This window comes from Callithrix jacchus, chromosome 18 (genome assembly GCF_049354715.1).
Source record: "Callithrix jacchus isolate 240 chromosome 18, calJac240_pri, whole genome shotgun sequence".
In the NCBI taxonomy this organism is placed as follows: Eukaryota; Metazoa; Chordata; class Mammalia; order Primates; family Cebidae; genus Callithrix; species Callithrix jacchus.
In genome coordinates, this window is record NC_133519.1 from 31,011,558 (window position 1) to 31,039,226 (window position 27,669).

The following is a 27,669-nucleotide window of genomic DNA, read 5'->3' on the forward strand; positions in this document are numbered from 1 at the left end:
ACACTTCTTTTTCAACTAGAAACACAATTGCATATTTTCATTTATTTAAATACACACATACACACACACATACACATTTAATGTTTATATACCATCATGGGCCCTTAATGACAGGATACGTTTGGAGAATTGCATCATTAGGCAGTTTCACTGTGTGAACATTATAGAGCATACTTACACAAACCTACCTGGTGTAGCCTACTATACACATAAGCTACAAACCCATCCAGCATGTGACTATACTGAATACTGTAGGTAACTGTAACACAATGGTAAGTATCTGTGTGTTTAAACATATGTAAACATGCAGTAAAAATATGGTATTATAAGTTATGGGACCACCATTGTAAATATGGCTTATTATTGACCAACATGTTTGTAGCACATGCCTGTAGTTGCTAGTAATCCAATGCACTTTCAACAGTTTTGAGTTATGAGGACCATGGATTTGCTTTATTCCTCTTTTAAAATATTTCATTATTGTGACTTATTTCATAAAGTAATTTAGATAATTTTTTGTCTTGTGGTTAGAGCAACACAGGAGAACAAGACACTTAAAATCATTAACCATGTCCATGTTTGTGTACTCTGGTGGTAACTCCTGAATGAAAGTAGGTACCTGAGGACCAGTTGTAGTTATTAAAATTTTAAGTTTAGGTTAAGTCTTTACTAAACAGTCTGAAATTTGGTTAAAACAGGTCCCAGTTGTTCTTCAATTGTTTGTTAATCCTTTATATTAGATGATATGACTATTATGATATTATATGACTATTATATCATCTTATTACGATATTATATGACTATTATATCATCTAATATAAAGGATTAGCAAACAATTTTTTTCTTTTTGCTTTCTGGTGGGTACTTCAAAATATTCCTAGGTGTCCCCAGTTGTCTTATACCCTGTTTATGTTTAAGAAAAAACTGATGAGTAGTGAAGAATTCTACCCATTGAACATTAGTATCTCTTAGAATATGCCATACATTTCCGTTTTGGAAACTAGATACTTATCATAAGCCTTTACCATACCTGAGCAAAAGGTATGTTAACATAACTACTTTGTTAGCCTACATGTATGAAATATATAGCAAAAGTAGAGTACAGCGATGTCTGTGTGTGCTGCCTCAAAGGCCTGTTGAAAAGAAAATGAAACATTTTTAGTGAAGCTGTTTAACTAAATTCTATGCTTAATGAGCATGCTGCCAGTACATTTAACTTCCTTATGGGTTACAAGTCAGAAGTAGGGCTAAAAGTAAGCTATCTTTAAATATTACTTTAATTTATATCGTATTGTCTTTCATTATGTGAATACTGAAGCCCACAAATGGAAGGACATTGCTACAAAGTCTTCAATTTAAATTCTGTAACTGAATAATTCTGAGAGAATTTGCTATTTTTTATTATGTCTAATAAAAGTTCCAAAAATTTTTTGCTCCAAGTGATAGGAAGAAAAAAATTGTAAGCATTCTCACAAGAAGAATAAATCATTATCTTTTTTAACCTAGTGTTCAGAATCAGGTGGATGAAGTTATTGATGTCATGCAAGAAAATATTACAAAGGTAATTGAGAGAGGGGAGAGACTAGATGAACTACAGGACAAATCAGGTACAGATCTTCATGTATTTCTTGATATTATTACTCTGTTTGCTAGTTTATGTCTTCTACTTGTCTAGCCAGTGTTTACAAATCTTGGCTTAGGAAATTGGCATTTGGTTCTTATATGTATGATTTTACTGGTTTAATTTTAACTCCTTTGCTCTGAAGAGTTTAAAATTTCATTGTTGAAGAGTAGAGCTGTTTTTTCTTTTGCCCTGTAATGTTGATGTACTTTGTGTTTCTCATGATCTCAGGGCCTAAAGACTTACCACTTTTCAACACTTGTCTCTAACTTACCTGATATTTTTATTCTATGCTTTATTTGATAACTTAGTCACCTTTCTTTACTTTCACTCGTTACACCTGTAACCTATACCTATACCTGGCACATACTTGGCACTCAAATATTGTTTGAATGGTGAATGGCTGAATAGCTGGTTAATCTTTTACAGACTTACTTAAAAAAAAAAACCTCGCTTAGTCACTTTTAAAATGTATTTTGTTTTCCTTTAAAATCAGTCACTGTTGATATTTAAGAACCTTTTCCACATGTTTTTTTTTCTAGAGGTGTGCCAAGTATTTGAATTTTTAAAGAGTATTTTCTTACTAGAATTCCTAAGTTTATTTGTAAGCATTGAGGCCCTAAAAAGACTTTTCTTAATTTTATAATAAAAAACGATTGCACAAACTGATCTGTAAGCTGTTTGTTGCTTTTGTTTTGTTAATGTATAATGCCAGAATTTGTGGGTGGGAAAAAAAGGGAGAATGTTGTTTTCATGCTTAAAAGGGAATCAATTTGCAGAAGTAGAAATTAATATTTTCTTATCTTTGTGTGACTAGATAAAAGAATCCTGTTATGTCGTTTAATCCTTCTCTCCATCCTCTATGTGATATAGAAAGCTTATCGGATAATGCAACAGCTTTTAGCAACAGATCCAAACAACTTCGAAGGCAAATGTGGTGGCGTGGATGCAAAGTAAGTAAATCAGAAGATACTGGGTAGATTGGTCAGCATCTGAAGTGGTATTCAAACACATGAAGAAAAAAGGGCCTCTAGAGCATAACCTCTGTGAAAACAGGGCCTATAACTGTCCTGAGACATGGTAGAAATACTTGTTAACTTAATGGCTTTGGGGACAGGGATAACTAAATAAGTATGCCTAAAAGGATATTTTCATAGATTTTTTTCATGAAATTATTCCAGATTTTATTAATAACTTGGTTACCACTAGACTTACTAACTTGTAACAAATACACATTTTTCCTTATAATTTACTCAGTACTTTTTTGGAGCAACGTCTATAGCATTATGTAGAGCTATCAAAAAAATAAAGTGGAAGCTAGAGAAAAATATGACTTTTGGTTGAAGGGGGAAAAAAATAAAAGCAGCTTACATATCAGAATCTGTTAAGGCAAATAGAGTTAAGAAAAAACTCCACTTCCCTCATTATTCCAGAAAAACAAAAAATAAATTTTTAACAAGAAAAATATTGAGAATCGCTACATACTAATACACTCCTGCAAAGTATTTTATAGAAATAAAATTTACTTCTTAATCAAGTGTGACTACTAATCAATCATTAACAGAAAATGGTTTTCATGTTATGTGAGCAATTTTTTTTTCTCCTGATTCTAGGTATAATTTTTGGCTTTGTTGAAAATTTAGACATAAACTTAATGTTTTTAGTCTTTTGTTTTCAAATTTAGCAATAACTTTCTAAACCCGACTTAGCTATATGCTAAGAATTTTTTTCCAAGAGTTACCTTGGATTTGTTTCTTTTTATCTGTCTACCTATTGAATCGTCCTACTTCCAGAAGTAGAACTGAGGAAAGAAACATGTTTCATTTCTCCCCTTGTTCAAAATTTAAGTTTTCTATTCCATTTTAAATTATCGTTTAAATAAATTTATTTTCTTTAAAGTTTTCGTTTTCTTTTTTCTTTTTTTTTTTTTTTTGAGACAGTGTCTTGCTGTGTCTTCCAGGCTGGAGTGCAGTGGTGGGATGTTTTCTTACTGCAACCTCTGCCTCCCAGGTTCAAGTGAGTCTCCATGCATTGGCCTCTAAAATCTCCCAGATTCAAGCAATTCTCCTGCCTTAGCCTCCAGAGTAGCTGGGAGTACAGGCATATGCCACCACACCTGGCTAATTTCTGTATTTTTAGTAGAGACAGGGTTTCACTATGTTGTCCAGGCTGGTCTCGAACTTCTGGCCTCAAGCAGTCTGCCCACCTCAGCCTCCCAAAGTGCTGGATTACAGGCATGAGGTACCACACCTGGCCTAAAGTTTCTGTATCTATAGGAATTTTCTATTCTGTGGGCTAATTTGGAAAAACAAAAGGTCCATGAGCCATTCACCTCTTCTCTTCCCCCAAACTCGTACTCCATTCATGTGTCCACAAAAAGATGGTCATAATGGACATTTTGCCTAGCTTTTTTTTTTTTTTAAATGTTTGCTTTGTACTTTATGGGGTTTGGGTCAGAGGAATAGTGTGCTTTTAAGAAGGAAAAAACATTGAATTATATTTTTAAACAGTCATCACCTTGAGAACCTCTGGGGACCATGAATAGCATTGACTATATAATGAACACATTGTTCCATAATGTAACAAAGACCATTTATAGTAGCAAGTATTCTTCATTTATTGTGCTCTAATAATAGATGAAGCTTTCTTTCTAATAATAAATGAAGCTTAGCTTTCTTCAATTTTACTGTACTCCATTAATACTTCATTGTGCTACTTCATCTGGGGCAGCCTCCCATTTTCTAGATTGACTTCCATATTGGTAACTTAGGAAGGGTTTTAAGAGAAAGGATATAAGGACAGAACACAGATCAGGAGTTGCCAGTGGCTAAGGGGGATGTGGTGTGGTTGGAGATTGACAACAGGTCTTGAGGGAGCTTGTTGAGGGTGATAGTGGAAATGTCCTATATTAGATTGTGGTCATGTTTATTAACAGCTGGATATATTTGTCAAAACCTATCAAAAATAAGAGGATAAGTTTTATTCTGTGTAAAGTGTATTTCAGTATACCTGGCTTTAAAAATAAATTAAAAAAATTATCCATGGGTGGGGAAAGAATCGCTAACACCTCTCCTAATGTATCTAGGGAGCTGTGAAGCTCTTACATGTTTAATGACCAACAGATTTTTGTTCATGTTATTTGGCATAAGAGAACTTTGGACTTGCATGAATACAATATTGCCATTTGGAGTTGTAAACATTTTCTGCCCAGTGTTAGAAACCTATTCATTGAGGAATAAAACTATTCCTCAAGGAAGAAAACTAGCAAAAAAAAAAAAAAAATTCATCAAGGAAGAAAACTATTCATTGAGGTGTTTCAAAATTGATATCGATGTTTTCATTCAAATCTTAAAGCCAAACACACATTTAACAGGGCAAATTAATGTACATTTTAGGTAAGGTTGAAACACTACTGTAGACATTACAAATTATTTTAGAAATGTTTCAGGCTAATAAAGGATTAAAGTACTTAAATGTATCATCTAATGTGGACCCAGACACCTACTAAAAATATAGCTCCTGTCTCCAGTCCATTCTGATTTCTCTTTCTACATTTTTTGGTTATCATAAATTTTAAGAGGTACTGGTGTCCAGATTATAAATATTCCATATATTCTTTGGGTCACTTTGTTATATCATATTAAGGAGCTGACCAAGAACTGACCTTAAGGTTTCTTATCTCAATTACAAAACTGACACAGAATGCTCTTAGACAAAATTGCTTATTAAATGAGGCTATTCATAAAGAATCTAAAGTATATTCCTCAAAATGGAGATAAAAATGCCAAGAAGGGGAAAAAAACTAACAGAACTCTCATGTACTTTGAAAAAAACTGCTATAAACTGCTACCTTATATGTATTGAGCCATTTGAATTGAGTGGCCTATGTTACTCATCATGTTTTGACACTTGAACAGAGTTCCTAAAATATTGTGTATTTTCTCTGGTCTAACGTTAGTACTAAGTACAGCAAATCATAGAGGTTCAGGCCCATGAAGGCTTTAATTGTTACTGTTTACCCTGCAGTACAGCCTTGAACAATAAAATCCAGCAAAGTACTTCAAGTTTGGGGAACTCTGTTTCCCAAAGAATGAAAAATAGCAAGTTCATACGAGAAAAAAATTGGACATTTCAAGAAATGTGCCTATTTATTGAGATGATTTAGTATGATGCAGTAAATAGAAGAACAAATAGTCTTGACTTTATTAACAAGTCAAACATTAATATTCTTTATATGTCCTTTGTGTGTTATAGATAAAAGCCATCATGGCTTTGGTTGCTGCCATCCTTTTGCTAGTGATTATCAGTAAGTATTTGTCAGATTAGTACTTCTTAGGGTATCATTTATTTTGAGTTCATTTTAATACCCTTTTAAATTTATTTTCAGTTGACCTATTATGTCTGAAGCCAGGATTGAATAATGACTTCTGACTTGTGTCAGGAGCTCTTAGAATATATAGATTTCTGAAAATGCTCTTAATTTAAATGTATAATTTGATATGCATATGCATATTTACATTTTTATGGAGAGAGAGCCTGTATCTTTTGACAGATTCTCAAAGGGAACTCCTGTTCTGTCCCCAGCCCTCACCCCCAAATCCAGGGCTAAGCGATTTGTTCAAGGCCAAATATGGTTCCTGTTACACTAAGGTCTAAAAACATTAACATTAAAACAAGATGGCAGTTTGCATCTTGTAATATTGTTTTGGAAGGATAAATCCAAAAATGTTCTCAAGGTGATTTTTTTGTTTGGTTTTTGTTTTGTTCTACATTTGAGCATAAATTTCCATCATTAAAGCATGACTCCTTCTTCCTCTTTCCCTTAATGTTCTTTTAAAAATCATATCAGTTTAAATATTTCTTTTTCTTCAAGGCCTCTCTACCTACATTTACAGAGATTTTATTAAAGTATCTAAAAATAATCATTTGAAAAATTATGCTGTTATCTTAAACAAAAAAAATGTTTTGTTACCAAGAAATACAGTCAATCCTCATTATTCATAGATTCTGTGTTTGTAAATCCACTTACCAGGTAAAATTTGTAACCCCAAAATCAATACTCATGGTGCTTTCAGTTATTTACATACATGTTTAGAGTAACAAAAAATTTAAGTCCCCCAACCTGCACATTCCTAGCTGAGGTTAAACAAAGCCATTTCTGCCTTTTTATTTCAGCACTCATTACATAAGCATGTTCTGTAAGGTCACTACAAACACTACTCCTAGGGAAAATACAGGGTTGTAGTCTAGTTAGTGCCACGTTTTCTGCTTTTTGTTGGTAATTTCATTGTTTAAAATGGCCCCCATGTATAGTGCTGAAGCGCTCTCTAGTGCTGCTCAGTACAAGAAGGCTGTGATGTGTCTTCATGGAGAAAATACACATCGAACAAACTTGTGTTCAGGCGTGAGTTATAATGCTGTTGACCTTGAGTTCAGTGTTCTCAATCAATAATATCTATTAAATGTCTTTAAGCAGAAACACACATAAAACAAGATTATATATTGATTGATTGACAAAAAATGTAGTAGCCAGAAATTCACAGGAACTTAACCCTGTATTTTCCCTAGGAGTAGTGTTTGTAGTGACCTTACAGAAAACTACCTTAAAAAACAAGAATCAATCATGTATATATGGTGGGCAACTGGAAAATGCGAAATATTAACATAAGAAAATAAAATTCAACTATAATCTTATAATACAGAGATAGCTACTATTAATATAACTATTATATATACTTCTCTTTTCCAATATACAACCATGTTTTTTTTAAAAAACAAAGGCTATATTATATATACTTTCTAATAAATATATTGTGAATATTTTCCCATGTTATCAAAATTTTTAGTAATATTTTAACAGCAGATACAAGCTATGGCTATGCCATAATTTATTTAGTATGCCAATGTTAAGACATTTAGGTTTTATGATATTTTTTGCTTCTACTTTCTCATTATTACCTCAGATAAAAATTCAATCCTTATTACCCATTTCTAAAAGTAGACACAACTACATTTAGGGATATTGCTTCAAACATGGCATATAAATCTGATGTTGAGATATTGTTTTTTTCATTTTTTTCTTACAGTTCTTATAGTCATGAAATACCATACTTGATTTGATGACAGAAATCTTCATTAAACAAGATCTGGGACAGTAATAAAAGATTGCTGCATAATTTAAATGAAACCTATGTGTATATAACTTTCAAAACTTTCAAGAAAATAAGAGGCAAGTATCACTTCAAATTGGAACGTTGAGAATGTCCAATTATCTTCTCCCCTTCTAACAAAATGTTCTTTTAATAATTATGTTTAAGGCAAAGAGAACTAGCCTCTATTTTTCCATATTTCAAAGGTCTGATTTGAAACTAGATACTTGCCAGTTCATTATTTGTGTATATAAACACTGATGATAATGTTTCATACTAGTATTTTAATGGTATAAGGACTTAAATTATTGCATTAGGGAGCGGGTCAGTTGGAGGTCAGGAAGCCTATGTAGAGTACCAAATTATTACGCTGAAAAAGATGCATAACCATTCTGTCAATATTTGCAAAAATATCATTCTTTTCATATTACAGTTCTTTTGCAAGCAATTTTCACATTTATACATGTAACAAAAGCTAAATGTTGTAAATGTTGTTGCCTTCAGCTATAACTAAAAACATTCCAGTAAATATATTTTTGACTGTGTAAGAGAATGTGTAGTAATTTTTTTGGCATTTGGATTATGGAAAAGAAAAATTTAAACAGGGTTGAAAACATAGTATGGTACCATAAAACTGGAGATAATAAAGTTATTGAAGAGTGTCATCAGAGTGTTTGGAAATGACCAATATATAGCTGCCAGTCATCGTCCAGTCTGTTTTCAGTTAAACTCCAGTAAAGAGACACCAGTCAGTCCTAATGTGAGTAAATGAAATTCACAGGTAACTTACTCCTTAATTTTAGTTAATAGCCTCTAACTTCCAACTATCTAATTTCCCAAAAGTATGAAAAGTAGCAAAGCCATATGTTAATACTTTGAATTTTATATCTTTGCATTTCCTGTTCATTTTTGGGGAAATGCATGTTGCACAATCAAGTTTTACATCAGCCAACAGTAATGAGTAGTAGAACGTCAGGAACCTAGGTATCTACATACAGGACAGTCCAACAGGACAGTCCATCAGTCGGTAACCATATACTAGAGAGTGACCGTTAACCTGAGCCTGGTTTTATAATAAAAAAATGTGTTAACTTTAAAGTATGCCAACCTCCTTGTGTCTTTTAAACAAGTCAGAGTGAAAATATTGTCCCCTAAGGTGTGGGGAGAGGAAGCTTTATAATAAAATTAGTGATTCTGCAGAAACTTGTACACTGGATATCTTGAAAATATGAATACAAAACTCCCTAAATTAAAAATAGGGTTAATAGAAATTACCAGTATTTAAATAGGGAAAAATGATTTTATGTTCATTTTATTTAGGTTTTATTTCTTTGGTCATCTTAATGCAAAATGAATAAAACATAGAATCTGGGTTTGATGTTTGGTCTTTTTTTTTTTTTTTTTTGGTCTGTTTTTAAAATTTTACAGGATTATTACTAGGAGGCAAAAAATGTTTAGAATGGAAAGAAATTTGAAGAGAGAAAACAAACTAAGAGACACCCAAGACACCTGCAAGTTATCTAATAATATCTAAATAGAACTACTAAATTTTATAGTTTGCTTAGAGCGTTAGGAAGATGATAAAGGTCTTACATACTATAGAGTGTTGTCTCTGGTCTCTGTGCTCTTTGTAAATGTCAATTAGTGTAAACAGCATCTGAACTGCTAATCTTTTAACAAATTAAGATACCCAGAAAAATGAGCATTTTTAGAATTTCAGTAGCTAATAGTTCAGGAATAGAAATGTTTTAACTGAATGGACAGAATCAGTCCTAACATTTGTATATATATCCTTTATTTGAATTGGAACTAGACTCAGAAGTGGTTAATTTTCCATTAGTTGATGTGGAAATCTGGTTTCTCCATACTATCTACAAGTGAAGATGAAGATTACTTTTCAAAAAGTATTCATATTTCCAGTGTTTCTTTTAAAAAAGTATGCCACTTTTAAATAATTACAAAAAGTAAAATTATAAAATTGTTTTAATTTTAATCATAAGAAAAATTAGTATTTATATGACAATATTGTGTATATGTCGCTGTCTTTGTAATTTAAACATATTGCTGCCACGGATATGGGTAACAGACATATCACTCTTAGAACTTTGTAGTAGAGATGGCTTAGTTCGTAGTTGATCATTTCGTCTTTCTTGGTCTTAATTAATCCGAAAACCCTTCAAATGGCTGGCATGGTTATGACTTTATTGTGGTAACCTTGGAGATGTGAGCCCTCTTATGATCAAAAACAGAAGAAAAATGTATCGTTCAAACTGATGCTAGGCCTACCTTCATTCCCTCCCTTAATCACCTTTTTTCTCATTCAGCTCAGATCATCCTGCACTTGAAAAAGGAAGTTTTACCACCATCAAAACTATCATTATTTAACAAGTGAAGATTAACAGAAAAATTCAAGTAGCTTTGCACATACTAGTTGATACTCAGTGAAATCACATCACTATTTTTATGCCTGAATCCATACCCTTGTGATTTATGTTTAATTACAGAAGCCTATTGCCTTGCAGCAGTTTTGTTATTATAACACTAATTAATTGGTTACCACTCCTTATTATAACTCAGTAATATCTGTGGTTGTTTGGCTCCTCTATCCTGACAAAGTTCACTGGAAATTGCCCTCAGATTTTATAAACTGGGGATTTCTTAATTAGATGAAAGTTCACTATTGAAGATGGAATATTATATAAGATATAGAAATACTTTGTTAGCCCTCCTACAGATTGCCTATTATAGTCTTTCTGTGCATTTCAATACTCTGTATTAGAAAATTAAAACTTCGCACATTTGATAGCAAAAATTGGCATTTTTTAATTCTGTATGGTATGTGATAATACGTGTACAGACTGAGAAGGCAGGAATATAATGTAAAGAAATTGAAATCTCTCATTGCTGGTATACTCTAAAACATGCTTGATGCCTTGTCAGCATCATTACCCACATTGACTCTGTATGTATATCTGTATATACACTATGATTAGAAAATATGCAAGAAACTGTTTTTCCGTGTTAAGAACAAATGCCATTAGAAGATGTCCCGTTAATTGTATTGTCAGAGTACTACTAAGTCAAGGGTGACTGTTCTGTTAACCTAATTTTGTGTTTTCACATGGATGGACTCCATTTTTCTGTGAGTTGAGAATAAGAGCTTAAGTCAGTTTGAAAGCATTTACAAGTTTGCTTTAGAATGTAGTGTAGTGCTTATATTTGTGAAGGAAATTGGCACAAAGCAGTGGAAAGACAGTGGATTCTAAGGGCTGAAAGGTGTTCTACTTTTTGGCTGCTTTTCCCATGTTGTAGACAAATAACATGCCTGAGACTGATGTAGGGTTTAGGTCCTCTTTTTAACTTTGATGTTAGGCTAACTCTGATTTTTTTTTTTTTTTTTTTTTCTGGAAACCAAGTAGAATTAAGGATGGGAACACAAATACTTTTATTCTGGCTCCTGTTTTTGTTTTTTTCCAAGAAGCTTCTTGGAACAAATCAATAGGAATTGAAAGGAAGCATGGCCAACCCAATTACAGGGGATAAATGTAAGCTTGTGAAAGCAAGCACCACACCATGTTTCCGTCTCCCTAGCACCTAGCGCAGTGCTGTGTACCTTGGCAGATGCTAGATAAATGTGTGTTGAATGAATGTACCCCTGAAGTCACAAAGATGCCACAAGTTAGTATATCAGTGAGAGCTGACTCCACAGTGCTCCCTGGAGAAGCAACATGAGTGACCGAAGAGTGGGGCCTTTGGCCTTTGCCTGGATATAGGGGTGCTCTTCTACTGTAACTGGGTATGGAAAAACTCTGGCTTTATGGTATCCCATTAGGTTCTTTGCATTTGAAGTAGTCTTAAAATCAAAGTATCAAATATTTTAAAGCAACAAAGATTACATAATTAGCAGAGATTTTAGTAAAATGTTAGAAGTCAAACTATAAGAAAATTCAAGCGCTTTATTTTGTGTCTTGGGTATATGTCATTATTTTAAATTCCACACTCCCTTATTTAATCACTTTGGTAAGTGCCTTTGATGTTTTGAGATGTATAGTGGGAGATGAGCAAATGTAAATGTCATGTGCCCTATTCCCTAGCTTCTCAATTCCTCATAACCATTTTTACCAGTGTTGCAAAGTTTAGTCCTTTGTGTTAATATCAGAAATGTATTTGTAGCCCCTCCACAGTGAACAGTGAAATAAACTATTTCATAGAAAACAAAAATTAAGCACTTTGGCTTATTCAATATGTGTTACCTGTTGCCTTAGCTTAAAAGCATAGCTTATTAAACAGTAACATCTAGATAATCACTCCTGATTTAATCTATCATATTTTCCCAATAAAATGCGTGGAAGAAAAAAGAAAAAGAAAAGGTATTCTTTTACCAAAATTTATGCCTGATACTGATGAAATCTAAGAGGAATTTCTCAGTGATTTTAACTCAATAAAGCAATGTCTTTCCTTAATTAAGTAGTGTCAGCAGGAGAGGAAAGCAAGCAATTTTCTCTTAAACTTACATGCCCCAATCAGAAAACCTGATCCTGTCCCTCAGCTGCCTAGTGTTTTAGGCAACCAGAGTAATGTCCATTCCCTCTAGCCTCCCTCCACCCACACACTAAACTGTTTTTGTTTTTGAGACCGGATCTTGTTCTGTCCTCCCAGGCTGAAGTGCAGTGGCATGATCACAACTCACTGCAGCCTCCAACTCCTGGGCTCAAGCAATCCTCCCCTCAGTTCTCCCAAGTGGCTGGGACGACAGGCATGCACCACCATGCCCAACTAATTTTATAAAAGTTTTGTATAGATGGAGTCTCACTATGTTGCCCAGGCAGGTCTCAAATTCCTAGATTCATGCCATCCTTCTGCCTCATTGTCCCAAAGTGCCAGGATTACAAGTGTGAGCCACCACATCAGGTCTTTATTGTCTTAATACTACAAAGAGACGTGGGAGGGGAGATGACATTGGGGGCACATTGTACCCTGAGATAGTCTTCACCAATAAAGCGCTTTAGTCAGAAATGGAGACGAGAAGCAGCCTGGTAAGTGCACTCTGAGAATGACCATGTTTAATACAAGCCACCATTCAACAGATGAGAGAACCAGCAGGAAGATCAGATCCTACCGAAATCCAGCAGAGTCGTACTTTAGTGCGCACCCATCACACATTAAAAACTGCTGTGGAGCAGTAACTATCAGCCTGCTTTTCGACTGTCAGTATAAGAAGGGATTCGACTAGTAAGCAAAGCTACAACTGAGCAGTCAGTGGTGGTGTAGTTACCCTATTTATTGAGTAATTGAGCCAGGTCTCATCTGAGGATGTCTAAAAGGATACACGTGGATCTATGAGTAACACTAAAAACATGGAAAAGAACATCCTCCTGATCATTCCCAGCAACACACTAACTCTCTTCCTCAAAAAACTCCAACCGTCTCTCCTCTCCACTTCCCCCCAGCCCCTTTGCCAACTTCTACTATATGTATACACACACATCTACACACCCATACTTTTTAAAGAGACAAGGTCTCTATCGTGTAAGCTGGAGTGCAGTGATGCAATCATAGCCGACTGCAACCTTGAACTCCCAAGTGATCCTCCTGCTTCAGCCTCCTCGGTAGATGGGATCACAGGCATGAGCCAACATGACCAGTCCTCATTGCTATATATTTTTGATAATTGTCCTCTTCCTCACATATACTTTCCTGTGGCAGAATTTAGAGAGGCTGAAGAATATATGAATAGTGTAGTAGAAATAACATGGGTGCTGAAATCATGGGCTCTGGGTTGTTTTGTTTCTAGAGACGAGTTCTCACCATTTTGCCCAGGCTGGTCTTGAACTCCTGGGCTGACGTTGTCCTCCCACCTTGGCCTTCCCAGAGTGTTGGGATTACAGGAGTAAACTACCATGCCTGGCTACAGGGAATGTTTTGTTTTTGAGACAGGGTCTCTGTCACTCAAGCTGGAGTACAGTGGCACAATCATAGCCCACTGCAGCCTTGAACTCCTGGGCACAAGCAGTCCTCCTGCCTCAGTCTCACTTGTAGCTAGGATTACAGGTGCCACCAGGCCTGCTGGCTCCACTCTGTATCATTATTCCTTATTTTAGTAATAATCCTTGAAAGATTTAGCTGTACTTGGTATCTCCAGTTCTTTTTTGTTTATTCTCTTAAGCACTTCAGTCAAGATTTTGCCTCCACATACCACCAGACTTACTCTTGGGAAGGTGACCAGTGACCTCTGCATTGTTAGATCCAGTGGTCTATTCTCAGCCCTGATCTCTGTGCAGCAGCAGCATTTGATGGAGTTGATAATACAATCCACCATTCAACAGATGAGAGAACCGGGCAGGAAGATCAGTTCCTACCTAAATCCAACAGAGTCATACTTTAGAATGCATGCCTATCACACACTAAAAACTGCTGTGGATCAGTAACTATCAGCCTGCTTTTCAGCTGTCAGCATAAGGGATTCTGACTAGTAAGCAAAGCTACAACTGAGCAGTCAGCAGTACTATACTTCCTATTTATTGAGTAATTGGGCCAGATCTCATCTGAGGAGGTCCTCCACGTACATTCTGTCCCATCTTCTTCATACATGCTTCCAGGGCTTTGTTTCTTCTTGCCCTCATGATTGTTCCTCCTGTTCTCCTCAACTCTTAATATTGGAGTGTCCAGGATTCAGCTCTTAGTCTAGTCTTTACACACGTTCTCTTATAAATCTTACTTGGCCGGGCACGGTGGCTCACCCCTGTAATCCCAACACTTTTTGGAGGCCAAGGTGGGCAGATCACAAGATCAGGAGATGGTGACCATCCTGGCTAACACAGTAAAACCCTGTCTCTACTAAAAATACAAAAAAAATTAGCCAGGCGTGGTGGCATGTGCCTGTAGTCCCAGCTACTTGGGAGCTGAGGCAGGAGAATTCCTTGAACCTGGGAAGGTGGAGGTCACAGTGAACCGAGATTGTGCCAGCCTGAGTGACAGGGCGAGACTCTGTCTCCAATTAAAAAAAAAAAAAAAAAAAAGGAAGAAATCTTACCTAATGCTATAATTTAAAATTGCATCTATGTGCTGACAGATCTCAAGTTGTTGTCTCCCACTTGACTTCCTTGAATTTGGAGTCATCCAGTACTCTTGACATCTTCATTATTTCAAGTTTAGCTTGTCCCAAACGAATTCCAGTCTGCTTTCACAGACCTCCCCCAATGCATTCTGTCCCGTCTCAGTTGATGGCAACTGAATCCTTCCAATTAGTTAGGCCAAAAACCGTGGAGTCATAGTGACTCTGTAATTTCTCTCACAACCCATCTCTAATTCGTCAGGAAAACCTCTGGTGCTACCATTAAAATATCTTTAGAATCTGACTGGTTTGCACTGCCTCCATTGTGACCACCTGGTCCTCTGCTGTCGTCATCTCTCACCTGGAATATTGCAATAGCTTTCTAATTGGTCTCAGGCTTCTACCTTTCCCCCTCTCCCCAGAGTCTGTTCTCAACTGAATCGTGAAAATAATTCTTTCAAAATATAATCAGATCATGCCATTTCTTTGCTCAAAACTCTTCAAAGGCTTCCCGTCTTCCTCAGAGTGAAAGCCAAAGTTCTTTCAGTGGCCCACAGGGTCTCATGATGCATCCCCAAGTCACCTTGCTGACCTCTGCCCCTGTCTTTGCCTTCCTTGCTGTGCTGCAGCCACGCCAGCCTCTCTGTTTTTCCTCAGACACACCAGGTGTGCTCCTGCCATAGGCCTTGGACCTGCTGTGTCGCCTGCCAGAAAAGCCCTTCCTCCTCAACTGCTGCATGAACAGTTCTCTTAAATGACTTTCTCAAAATCTCCTCAAGTACACCATCCAATCCCCTTATTCTCTTTTTTCCAGAATATTCTAACATTCCAGAATTTTCTCTGATCTATCCCAAACCACTCACTACAACAGCAAGTGTCAAAGTGACTGCTCAAATAATTGTTAAATGTATTATCTTGAAGATGCAAAGGAAGATGGTAGTTTTGAAAATATGCACCAGAAGAACTAAATTGATTTTGAGAACCTCAGCATCACAACAGGATGAAACCCATGTTTTCGGAATTCAGCAAGTCATAAAGAGAGAAAAGGCGAGGCAAAAAGTACAATTAAATGTGTTATGTAGACAATTAGGTCAACCAAAAGGGGAGCAAGTTAAAATCATTTGCTGGGAGACAAATTGCATTACAAACATCCCGCCTATCACCGAAGCAGTGTGGAGTAGAATTGGTTGAAGAAAATCAGTGATGCGGAAGAGAGGTTCGAGAAGCTGCCATGGAACACAGAGGAAAAAAGATCAAAACTGTAAATGGACAGGGTGATGTTAGACCTAGGAGACAAAAACAAACAAAAAAAACCCTACTACTAAGAATTACATAGTGTTCCTGTGGAAGAAATCCAAAAAGTGGAACAGAGCAATCATCAAAAACATTATTTTTCATGTATTCTTTGATGAAAAATACAAAGCTTTTCATGTAAAGCTTTGTAAACTTAAGTTTTAATAAAGTCTTTCGGGAGAAAAAAATTTGTCAAAAGACACAGTAAGTTACATTGTGGTAGAGTATATGATTACAAGATTAAAGGGGTAAATTCAATAAGCACTGAGACCTGAAAAATGTGTTACCTACAAGGAAGCAAAAATTAAGCTTGTCTCAGTGTTTTCTACCACTAAATTATAAAAATACTAGAGGATACTGCTGTAAGTCAAGAATTTTTATACCAAATTAGTTGTCACTTAAGAATGAAAACCACTGAAGATTCTGTGGACCACTGGAAATTTTTTTAAAAAGGAAAGGAATGCACACCAGACTGGGCTCAGTGGCTCACACCTGTAATTCTAACACTTTGGGAGGCTCAAGCAGGAGGATCACTTGAGCCCAGGAGTTGGAGACCTGCCTGGGCAACAGGGTGAGACCTTGTCTCTACAAAAATTTTTAAAAATTAGCTAAGCATAGTGGTGCATGTCTGGAGTCCCATATACCCAGGAGGCTGAGGTGGGAGAATCATCTGAGCCCTGGAGGTCAAGGCTGCAGTGAGCCATGATAGCACCACTGCCTTCTAGCCTGGGTGACAGACAGAGCAAGACCCTGTCAAAAAAAAAAAAAAAAAATGAAAGCCACAAACACAATATTCTTAAAAATATGAGAGTTCAGAAAACATCCTTATTTTTTTCTTGATAAAAATTACTGGAAAATTTATGTTATACAGGCAGCTGAGAGAAATCAAAATTGGGAGTTCAAAAACAGGTAATTCTTCACTTAAAACCCTTGGATGGCGTCTCCTTGCACTTACAGTGAAAACTGAACTGCCTTCCTTGATCTCATCATCAGTTGCTGCCAAGGTAGCATTCTGTTTTACGTCAGAGCACACTCAAAATAATTCAAGGAGAATCTAATAAAGGTACATTTACAAAGGTGGTAGGGCTTAAAGAAACTACAAAGGATAGTACAGCTTGAAGGGTTGGAAAGGCAGAGGTTATCAAAACCTGGAAGGACAAAGTCACATGGAGAGGGCTACCTTGAATTTTGGCCAAGGGATGCAGCCAGCCTAAGGTGATCTTACAGGGAGAATGCCAGGGGAGTAAGTATCCTGGCCTACTTGTTTTATTCCCTGTGATCTGGTGCTAGGACTCCCCCCCCCTTTTTTTTTTTTTTTTTGAAGGGGTGGGGACAGGGGGACAAAGTCTCACTCTGTCACCCAGTCTGGAGTGCAGTAGTATAATCTTGGCTCACTGCAGTCTCCCCCTCCCAGGTTCAAGCTGTTCTCCTGCCTCAGCCTCCCATGTAGCTGGGATTACAGGCATGCACCACCACACCCAGCTAATTTTTGTATTTTTAGTAGAGATTGGTTGCACCATATTGGCTGGCCAGGCTAGTCTCTAACTCTTGACCTCAAGTGATCCACCCACCTAAGCCTCCCAACATGCTGGGATGGATTATAGTTGTGAGCCACCGCGCCCGGCCAGACTCCCCTGTTTTTGAACCCAACTTAAAAACAAAGGGCAAGGAATCCCAGTGATGTAAGCCACACCAGTCACCATACTAAATGGAGGGTAGAAAGTGCATCTGATGCCCAGATTCCATCCTCAAGCTACTGTAGATGTTGTGAACGTTGGCTGCCAGTGGCTCACAGTTGCCCCCTTCTCTGGAGAAAGACTGTCAGCCAATGGGAGCAACTTCACCTCTGAATTAAGTCCCATCCCTGAGGGTACCTTGGAGCCAATGGTAGACTGATACTGGGATCCAAAAGGATGAACCCCTTATTTGAAGGCAGGACAACTCCATGTTGTGATATATGCTTCAGATGCCACACACACCCTTGAATCTGGCCAAGGCTTCCTGAGACCATTTCTTCTTAGCCCTTTCCCTTCATTTTCTTGTATCTCTTAGTTTCTTAGAGTTCACTCCTTCAACAAATCACATGCACCTGAATCCCTGTATCCAACTGTTTCTAAAGAGCCCAACCAAAGAAGGTTAGTACCCATTGTGGTCCCAGAAAACAGGTTCTAAGGATGGGATTCTGGAATTAGATCACCCACTGAAGAGAGTGCAATAAAGGTGATATCACTGGTGGTAGGGAGGATTGTTTATAAGTACTGATAATAGTCTCTGACATGCAGTAGCAGTACCATTGCTAAAATGCTTACCTCTGGTGAAGTGAGAGGGATACAAGTAGAAGAGAATATGAAAGTCATGCCATATCTGGCATTTGAGAGGAACAGGAGACAGTCATTTTAAGGATTTTGAAATGGAGCAGCTGCTGCTAAACACTATTCATAGCTTGGAAAAAAAGAAAATGACAGATGTGACAGATGCAGGGCAATCAATCATGAATGTAAAGCAAAATATGAGAATCAGAGAGTCTCTAATTCTTGAATTCAAAGTATTTAAAGAGACCTTTATTTCCTGAAGTTGAAGAGCAAAGAGAGTTGAAGACAAGGCCCAGAATTAATTTTAAGGTGGCAGAATTTCAAAGAAGGATGAATTTTCAGTCTCAGCAAGTTTCCTATGATAAGGTCAGGGTCTTGTTAGGGAGGAACAGGGCCTAGAGACTTGAGATGGGAAGTCTGGGTAGATGCCCCTGAGGGTCTTTTTTTTTTTCTGAGATAGGATTTCACTCTGTTACCCAGGCTGGAATGCAGTGGCACGTTCTCAGCTCACTATAGCTTCGACATCTTGGGATCAAGCAATCCTCCTGCCTCAGCCTCCTGAATAGTTCGGTCTACAGGAACATGCCACCATGCCTGGCTAATTGTTTTGTTTTCTGCTGAAATGAGGTCTCACTGTGTTACTTAGGCTGATCTCAAACTCCCAGGCTCAAACAATCCTCCCACCTCAGCTTTCCAAAGTGCTGAGATGACAGACATGACTCACTGCACTCAGCCCACTTGAGGATCTTGAATACTCAGATTCCCCAGAACTCCCTGCAGAAGTGGCCCAGTCCCCTTTGTAAAAAGGTAAAACTTCATTTCCCCCTTCACTCTTGCTTGCTTGAAAGCTATTCAGTAGCCTCAAAACAAGGCAAGTAACTTACAAGAGGATGCTGGCCCATCTCAGGATCTGCCCCCTCCTACCTACCTGGCCACCAGACCCATAACCCATCTGGAATCAAGGCTCAAGAGAGAGGTTTAATGATTTGCCCACCACTCACATGGGTGATGTGTGACAGAGGCAAGGCTGTAATCCAAAGTGGAACTAGTGATCAGATCCTTTACAGCAAGCTGCAGGCACTAAGGTAGTTTTCTTTTCTAAATAAATCTCTCAAACTTTCAGAGTCAATAGAGATGAGAAACGTGATGATCAATATCTCCCAATAAACAAGTATCATACACTGATATTATTAAGTTACTACTCAGCCCATTTTTTTTTCATTAACCTACTTTCCCATATGCAAAGCTGGCTACATAATTTCCAGGACCCAACGCAAAATTAAAATGTGGTACACATTTTTAAAAGCAGAGAACTTTTCCTGTGGCAGCAGCCTGGGTGAGATGAGTGTGGCTCTCTCCTCTCCACCATGGTGTGTGCTCACCCACTAATATCAGTGTACTTCGAAAATGGGGAGTCATCTGACAAAAATGTCACTTTGCCTGCTGTATTCAAAGCTCCTATTTGACCGGATAATGTGAACTCTGTTCACACCAACTTGCACATAAAACAACAGACAGCCCTAAGTGAATTAGCAGGTCATCAGACCAATGCCGAGTCTTGGGGTACTGGCAGAGCTGTGGCTTGAATTCCCAGAGTTCGAGGTGGTGGGACTCATTGTTCTGGCCAGGGTGCTTTTGGAAATGTGTTGTGGAGGCCGATGTTTGCACCAACCAAAACCTGGCACCAACCAAAACACAACCCCAAAACAATATGCCATCTGTTCTGCTCTCAGCCTTACCAGCACTGGTCATGTCTAAAGGTCACGGTATTGAGGAGGTTCCTGGACTTCCTTTGGAAGTCGAAGATAAAGTTGAAGGCTACAAGAAGGCCAAGGAGGCTGTTTTGCTTCTTAAGAAACTTAAAGCCTGGAATGTTAACAAAAACATCTATGGCTCTCAGCGAGCGAGAGCTGACAAAGGCAAAATGAGAAACTGTCACTGTATCCAGAGCGCAAGCCCCTGTATCATCTATAATCAGGATAATGGTATCATCAAGGCCTTCAGAAACATCCCTGGAATTGCTTAATATAAGAAAACTGAACATTGTGAAACTTGTTCCTGGTCATGTGGACATTTCTACATTTGGACCAAAAGTCCTTTGCAGAAGTTAGATGAATTGCATGGCACTTGGTGTAAAGCTGCCTCCCTCAATGCACTCCAGCCTGGGCAACAGAGCAAGACTTCATCTCAAAAAAAAAAAATAAACCTACAATCTTCCCATGCACAAGATGATCAAGACAGATCTTAGCAGAATCTTAAAAAGCCCAGAGATCCAGAGAGCCCCACGAGCACCATGCAAGAAGATTCATCACAGAGTCTCAAAGAAGAACCCACTGAAAAATCTGAGAATTATGTTGAAGCTAACCCATACTCAAAGACCATGCACCAGAATGCCATTCTTCACCAGACCAGGAATCACAAGCTCTGGGTGGATAAGGCAGCAGCGGCAGCAGCAGCACTAGAAGCCAAATCAGATAAGAAGAGGGTTACAGGCAAGAAGCCTGTGGTTGGTAAGAAAGGAGAGAAAGCAATTGTTGGTGTTAAGAAGCAGAAGAAGCCTCTGGTGGGAAAAAAAAATGCAGCAGCTACCAAGAAACCAGCAGCTGAAAAGAAGTCAGCAGAAAAGAAACCTACTACAGAGGAAAAGAAGCCTGCTGCATAAACTCTTAGATTTCATTATTCCATAAAGGTCAAATCATTCTGGACAGCTTCATTTGAATAAAGACCTGATTAAAGAGACAATGAGGGGGGAAAAAAGCACAGAGAAAATGATGTTAAAGTACCAATATATAAGACTTTTTCCTTGAAAAATATTTTTAATTACAAAGCATAATAGGATGAATATCAATAATTGTTAGAGAAATCAAAATCACAATGAAATACCACCTCAGACTGGGCATGGTGGCTCATGCCCGTAATCCCAGCATTTGGGAAGGCTGAGGTAGGTGGATCACCTGAGGTCAGGAGTTCAAGACCAGCCTGGCCAACATAGTGAAACATTGTCCCTACTAAATATACAAAAATTAGCTGGGTGTAGGGGTGTGCACCTGTAGTCCCAGCTACTCATGAGGCTGAAGCAGAAGAATTGCTTGAACTCAGGAGACAGAGGTTGCAGTGAGCTGAAATCACATCACTGCACTCTAGCCTGAGTGACAGAGCAAGATCCATCTCAAGGATCCAAGATGGCTGAATAGGAACAGCTCTGGGTTGTAGTTCCCAGCAAAAACACAGAGGGTGAGTGATCATCACATTTCCAAACAAATTTTCACTGTCCACAGACCAGGAGATTCCCAGGCAGAAAAGCACCACGAGTCTCCAGCGCAGCTGTTTCAGCCAGCACAGCGGGTATCCACAGAAAAACTCACACAAATCTGGGCGCCATTTCAACTGGCAACTGGAATGCCTGAGAGACAGAGTCACCCGTTCAACTGTAAAAAAGGGGGCTGAAACAGGGAGCCAGGTGATCTGGCTTGGGTGGTCCCATCCCCACAAAGACCAGCAATCTGAAATGCTCTGGATTGAGTGTTTCACAGCAAGCACAGCTGGACTCGGGACAGTCCAGTTCTGTGGGGGGAAGGGTGTCCACCATTACCAAGGCAGTCCGCCATTACTGAGGCAGTCTGCCATTACCGAGGTAGTTCTAACTATACCCCTACAAACAAAACTGCAAGGAAGTTCGCACAGCAGCTGGGCAGAGCATACAGAAGCTCAGAAACACCTCTGCTGGCAGACTATAACTAGGCTACCTTCTCACTGAGCAGGGTATCTCTGAAAAAAGGCAGCAGAATGACAGGAACTTATAAATAAAACCCCACCTTCCCAGGACAGAGCACCTGGGGAAAAAAGGTGGTTATGTGTTCCACTGCAGCAGACTTAAACTTACTTGCCCAGCAGCTCTGAACAGAACAACGGAGCTCACAGCTCAGCACTTGAGATCCTATAAGGGACAGACAGCTCCCCAACCCCCATATAACGAAAGAGACACCTCATAAAGGAGAGCTCAGACTGACATTTTGTGGCTATCCTTCTGGGACACAGATAACAGAAGAATAAACTGGCATCAACCCTTACTGTTCTGCAGCCCCCATGGGTAATCCCCAGGCAAGCAGGGTCTGAACTGGTCCTCCAGCAGTCCTACAGTGAGGGGCCTGACTGTTAGAAAGAAAACTAAAAAATAGAAAGAAATAACTTCATCAGCAACAAAAAGGACATCCACTCAGAGACCCCATCTGAAAGTCGCCAACCACAAAGACCACAGGTAGATAAATCCACAAAGATGGGAAGAAACCAATGCAAAAAGGATGAAAATACCCAAAACCAGAACACCTCTCCTCCTCCAAGGGATCACAACTCCTACAACAAGGGAACAAGGCTGGATGTAGAATGAGTCTGATGAATTGACAGAAACAGGCTTCAGAAGGTAGATAATAACAAACTTCTCTGAGCTAAAAGATCATGTCCTAACCCAATGCAAAGAAACTAAGAACATTGAAAAAAGGTTAGATGAGATGCTAACTAGCATAAACAGCTTAGAGAGGAATATAAATGAATTGAGGGAGCTGAAAAACACAACATGAGAACTTCGTGAAGCATACACAAGTCTCAGTAGCCAAATAGACCAAGCAGAAGAAAGAATATCAGAGATCGAAGATCGACTCAATGAAATAAAATGAGAAGGCAAGATTAGAGAAAAAAGAGTAAAAAGAAATGAACAAAGCCTCCAAGAAATATGGGATTATGTGAAAAGACCTAATCTACGTTTGATAAGTGTACCTGAAAGTGATGGGGAGAATGAATCCAAGCTGGAAAACAGTCTTCAGAATATTATCCAGGAGAACTTCCCTGACCTAACAAGGCAGGCCAACATTCAAGTCCAGGAAATACAAAGAACATCACAAAGATATTCCTCAAGAAGAGCAACCCCAAGGCACATAATCATCAGATTCACCAGGGTTGAAATGAAGGAAAAAATGCTAAGGGCAGCCAGAGAGAAAGGTCGGGTTACCCACAAAGGGAAGCCCATCAGACTTACAACGGATCCCTCCACAGAAACACTACAAGCCAGAAGAGAGCGGGGGCCAATATTCAACATCCTTAAAGAAAAGAACTTTCAACCTAGAATTTCATGTCCAGCCAAACTAAGCTTCATAAGCAAAGGAGAAAGAAAATCCTTTATGAACAAGCAATTGCTCAGAGATTTCATCACCACCAGGCCTGCTTTATGAGAGCTCCTGAAAGAAGCACTAAACATAGAAAGGAACAACCAGTACCAGCCACTCCAAAAACATACCAAATAGTAAAAAGCATCAACACAATGAAGAAACTGTGTCAACTAATGGGAAAAACAACCAGCTAGCATCAAAATGGCAGAATCAAATCACACATAACAATATTAACCTTAAATATAAATTGGCTAAATGCCCCAATCAAAAGACACAGACTGGCAAGTTGGATAAAAAGTCAAGACTCATCAGTGTGCTGTATCCAGGAAACCCATCTTACATGCAAGGATACACATAGGCTCAAAATAAAAGAATGGAGGAAGATCTCCCAAGCAAATGAAGAGCAAAAAAAGCAGGAGATTTAATCCTAGTCTCTGATAAAATAGACTTTAAACCAACAAAGGAAGGGCATTATGTAATGGTAAAAGGATCAATGCAACAAGAACTAACAATCCTAAATATATAGGTGCCCAACTAGGGGAGGGAGAGTGGGGGATGGGAAGTTGGATAGGGATAACATGGGGAGAAATGCCACATATAGGTGATGGGGAGGAAGGCAGCAAACCACACTGCCATGTATGTACCTATGCAACAATCTTGCATTTTCTTCACATGTACCCCAAAACCTAAAATGCAATAAAATATATAATTTAAAAACATATGTGTGTGTGTGTGTGTGTGTGTGTGTGTGTGTGTGTATACGTGTATACCCAATACAGGAGCACACAGATACATAAAGCAAGTTCTTAATGACCTACAAAGAGAATTAGACTCCCACACAATAATAGTGGGAGATTTTAACACTCCACTGTCAATATTAGACAGATCAATGAGACAGATTATTAACAAGGATATCCAGGACTTGAACTCAGACCTGGAACAAGCAAACCTAACAGACATTTACAGAACTCTCCACCCCAAATCCACAGAATATGCATTCTTCTCAGCACTACATCACACCTACTCTAAAATTCACCACATAATTGGAAGTAGATCACTCCTCAGCAAATGCAAAAGAATGGAAATCATAATAAACAATCTCTCAGACCACAGTACAATCAAATTACAACTCAGAATTCAGAAACTAACTCAGAACCACACAACTTCATGGAAACTGAACAACTGGCTCTTGAATGTTGATTGGATAAACAATGAAATGAAGGCAGAAATAAAAATGTTCCTCAAAACCAACAAGAATGAAGACACAACATACCAGAATCTCTGGGACACATTTAAAGAAGTGTCTAGATGAAATTTTATAGCAATAAATGCCCACATGAGAAGCAAGGAAAGATCTAAAAGCGACACCCTTTCATCAAAATTGAAAGAGCTAGAGGAGCAAGACCAAAAAACTCAAAAGACAAGAAATAACTAAGATCAGAGCAGACCTGAAGGAGATAGAGACACCAAAAAACCCTTCCAAAAATCAATAAATCCAGGAGCTGTTTTTTTTAAAGATCAATAAAATAGACAGACCTCTTGCCAGATTGATAAAAAAAAAGAGAAGAGAGAAGAATCAAATAGATGCAATAAAAAATGATAAAGGGAAATCACCACAGATTCCACAGAAATACAAACCACCATCAGAGATTAATACAAACAAACTCTATGCACATAAATCAGTAAACCTGGAAGAAATGGATAAATTCCTGGAACTGCACCCTCCCAAGCCTAAACCAGGAAGAAGTCGAAACCCTGAATAGACCAATAACAAGGGCTGAAGTTGAGGCAGCAATTAACAGCCTACCAACCAAAAAACCCCAGTCCAGATGGGTTCACAGCCGAATTCTACCAGACATACAAAGAGGAGCTGGTGCCACTCCTTCTGAAACTATTCCAAACAATCCAAAAAGAGGGAATCCTCCCCAATTCTTTTTATGAGACAAACAACATCCTGATACCAAAACCCAGCAGAGACTCAACAAGAAAAGCAAACTTTAGGCCAATATCCATGATGAACACAGATGCAAAAATCTTCAATAAAATACTGGCAAACCAACTGCAATAGCACATCAGAAAGCTTATCCATCACAATCTAGTAGGCTTCATCCAGGGATGCAAGGCTGGTTCAACATATGCAAGTCCATAAACGTAATTCACCACATAAACCAAAGACAAAAACCACATGATTATCTCAATAGATATAGAGAAGGCCTTTGACAAAATTCAACAGCCCTTTATGCTAAAAACTCTCAATGAACTAGGTATCAACAGAATGTATCTCAAAATAATAAAAGCTGTTTGTGACAAACCCACAGCCAATATCATACTGAATTGGCAAAAACTGGAAGCATTCCCTTTGAAATCTGGCACTAGACAAGGATGCCCTCTCTCACCACTCCTATTCAATAGAGTATTGGAAGTTCTAACCAGAGCAATCAGGCAAGAAAAAGAAATAAAGTATTCAATTAGAAAAGGAAGAAGTCAAATTGTCTCTATTTGCAGATGACATAATTGTATATTTAGAAGACTCTATTGTCTCAGCCCAAAATCTCCTGAAACTGATAAACAACTTCAGCAGTCTCAGGATACAAAATCAATGTGCAAAAAATCACAAGCATTCCTATACACCAATAACAGACTTAAAGAGAGCCAAATCAAGAACAAACTGCCATTCACAATTGCTACAAAGAGAATAAAATAACTAGGAATACAACTAACAAAGTATGTAAAGGACCGCCTCAAGGAGAACTACAAACCACTGCTCAACGAAATAAGAGAGGACACAAACAGATGGAAAAACATTCCATGCTCATGGTTAGGAAAAATCAATATCATGAAAATGGCCATACTGCCCAAAGTAATTTATAGATTCAATGCTATCCCCATCAAGCTACCAACGATCTTCTTCACAGAACTGGAAAAAACCACCTTAATCTTCATATGGAACCAAAAGAGAGCCCACATAGCCAAGTCAATTCTAAGCAAAAAGAACAAACTGGAAGCATCTTGCTACCTGACTTCAAACTATACTACATGGCTACAGTAATCAAAACAGCATGGTACTGGTACCAAAACAGAGATATAGACCAATGGAACAGAACAGAGGTCTCAGGGGCAATGCCACACATCTACAACCACCTGATCTTTGACAAACCTGACAAAATCAAGCAATTGGGAAAGGATTCCCTGTTTAATAAATGGTATTGGAAAAACTGGCTAGCCATGTGCAGAAAGCAGAAACTGGACCTCTTCCTGACACCTTACACTAAAATTAACTCCAGATGGATTAAAGACTTAAACATAAGACCTAACACCATAAAAACCTTAGAAGAAAACCTAGGCAGAACCACTCAGGACATAGGCATAGGCAAGGACTTCATGACTAAAACACCAAAAGCATTGGCAACAAAAGCCAAAATAGACAAACAGGATCTAATTAATCTTAAGAGCTTCTGCACAGCTTTTAAGAAACAATCATTAGAGTGAACCGGCAACCAACAGAATGGGAAAACATTTTTTCAATCTACCCATCTGACAAAGGACTTATATCCAGAATCTAAGAAGAACTAAAACAGATTTACAAGAAAAAAAAAAAAACGTTCAAAAGTGGGTACAGGATATGAACAGACACTTTTCAAAAGATGACATATGTGAGGCCAACAAACATATAAAAAAAATGCTCATCATCACTGGTCATTAGAGAAATGCAAATCAAAACTACATTGAGATGCCATCTCATGTCTATTAGAATGTTGATCATTAAAAAATCCAGAGACAACAGATGCTGGAGAGGATGTGGAGAAATAGGAACACTTTTACACTGTTGGTGGGAGTGTAAATTAGTTCAACCATTGTGGAAGACAGTGTGGTGATTCCTCAAGTACCTAGAAATAGAAATTCCATTTGACCCGGCAATCCCATTACCGGGTATATACCCAAAGGATTATAAATCGTTCTGGTATAAGGACACATGCACATGTATGTTCACTGCAGCACTGTTTACAATAGCAAAGACTTGGAACCAACCCAAATGCCCATCAATGATAGACTGGGCAGGGAAAATGTGGTACATATA

General features: G+C 38.1%; 1 protein-coding gene, 1 long non-coding RNA gene and 1 pseudogene across 4 annotated transcripts in view; 2 read left to right on the forward strand and 1 right to left on the reverse strand.

Moving 5' to 3' along the window:
- VAMP4 (vesicle associated membrane protein 4) overlaps window positions 1–11,991 on the forward strand; it is a 53,911-nt gene extending 41,920 nt beyond the window's left edge. For 2 of the 3 annotated variants that reach the window (XM_002760368.7, XM_054247819.2), the window contains exons 5-8: window positions 1,507–1,607; window positions 2,495–2,574; window positions 5,876–5,927; window positions 7,708–11,991. In XM_002760368.7, coding sequence (XP_002760414.1) covers window positions 1,507–1,607; window positions 2,495–2,574; window positions 5,876–5,927; window positions 7,708–7,736 — 262 coding nt within the window. In that variant the 3' untranslated portion in view covers window positions 7,737–11,991. The remainder of the gene's footprint in view (window positions 1–1,506; window positions 1,608–2,494; window positions 2,575–5,875; window positions 5,928–7,707) is intronic. The other variant, XR_004736608.3, reaches the window with a different exon arrangement.
- The window catches only part of LOC144580263 (uncharacterized), a 56,246-nt gene that overhangs the window by 3,631 nt on the left and 24,946 nt on the right, over window positions 1–27,669 (reverse strand). The gene's annotated exons all lie outside the window — the stretch shown is intronic.
- On the forward strand, window positions 19,763–21,204 carry LOC100407876 (large ribosomal subunit protein uL4-like; annotated as a pseudogene).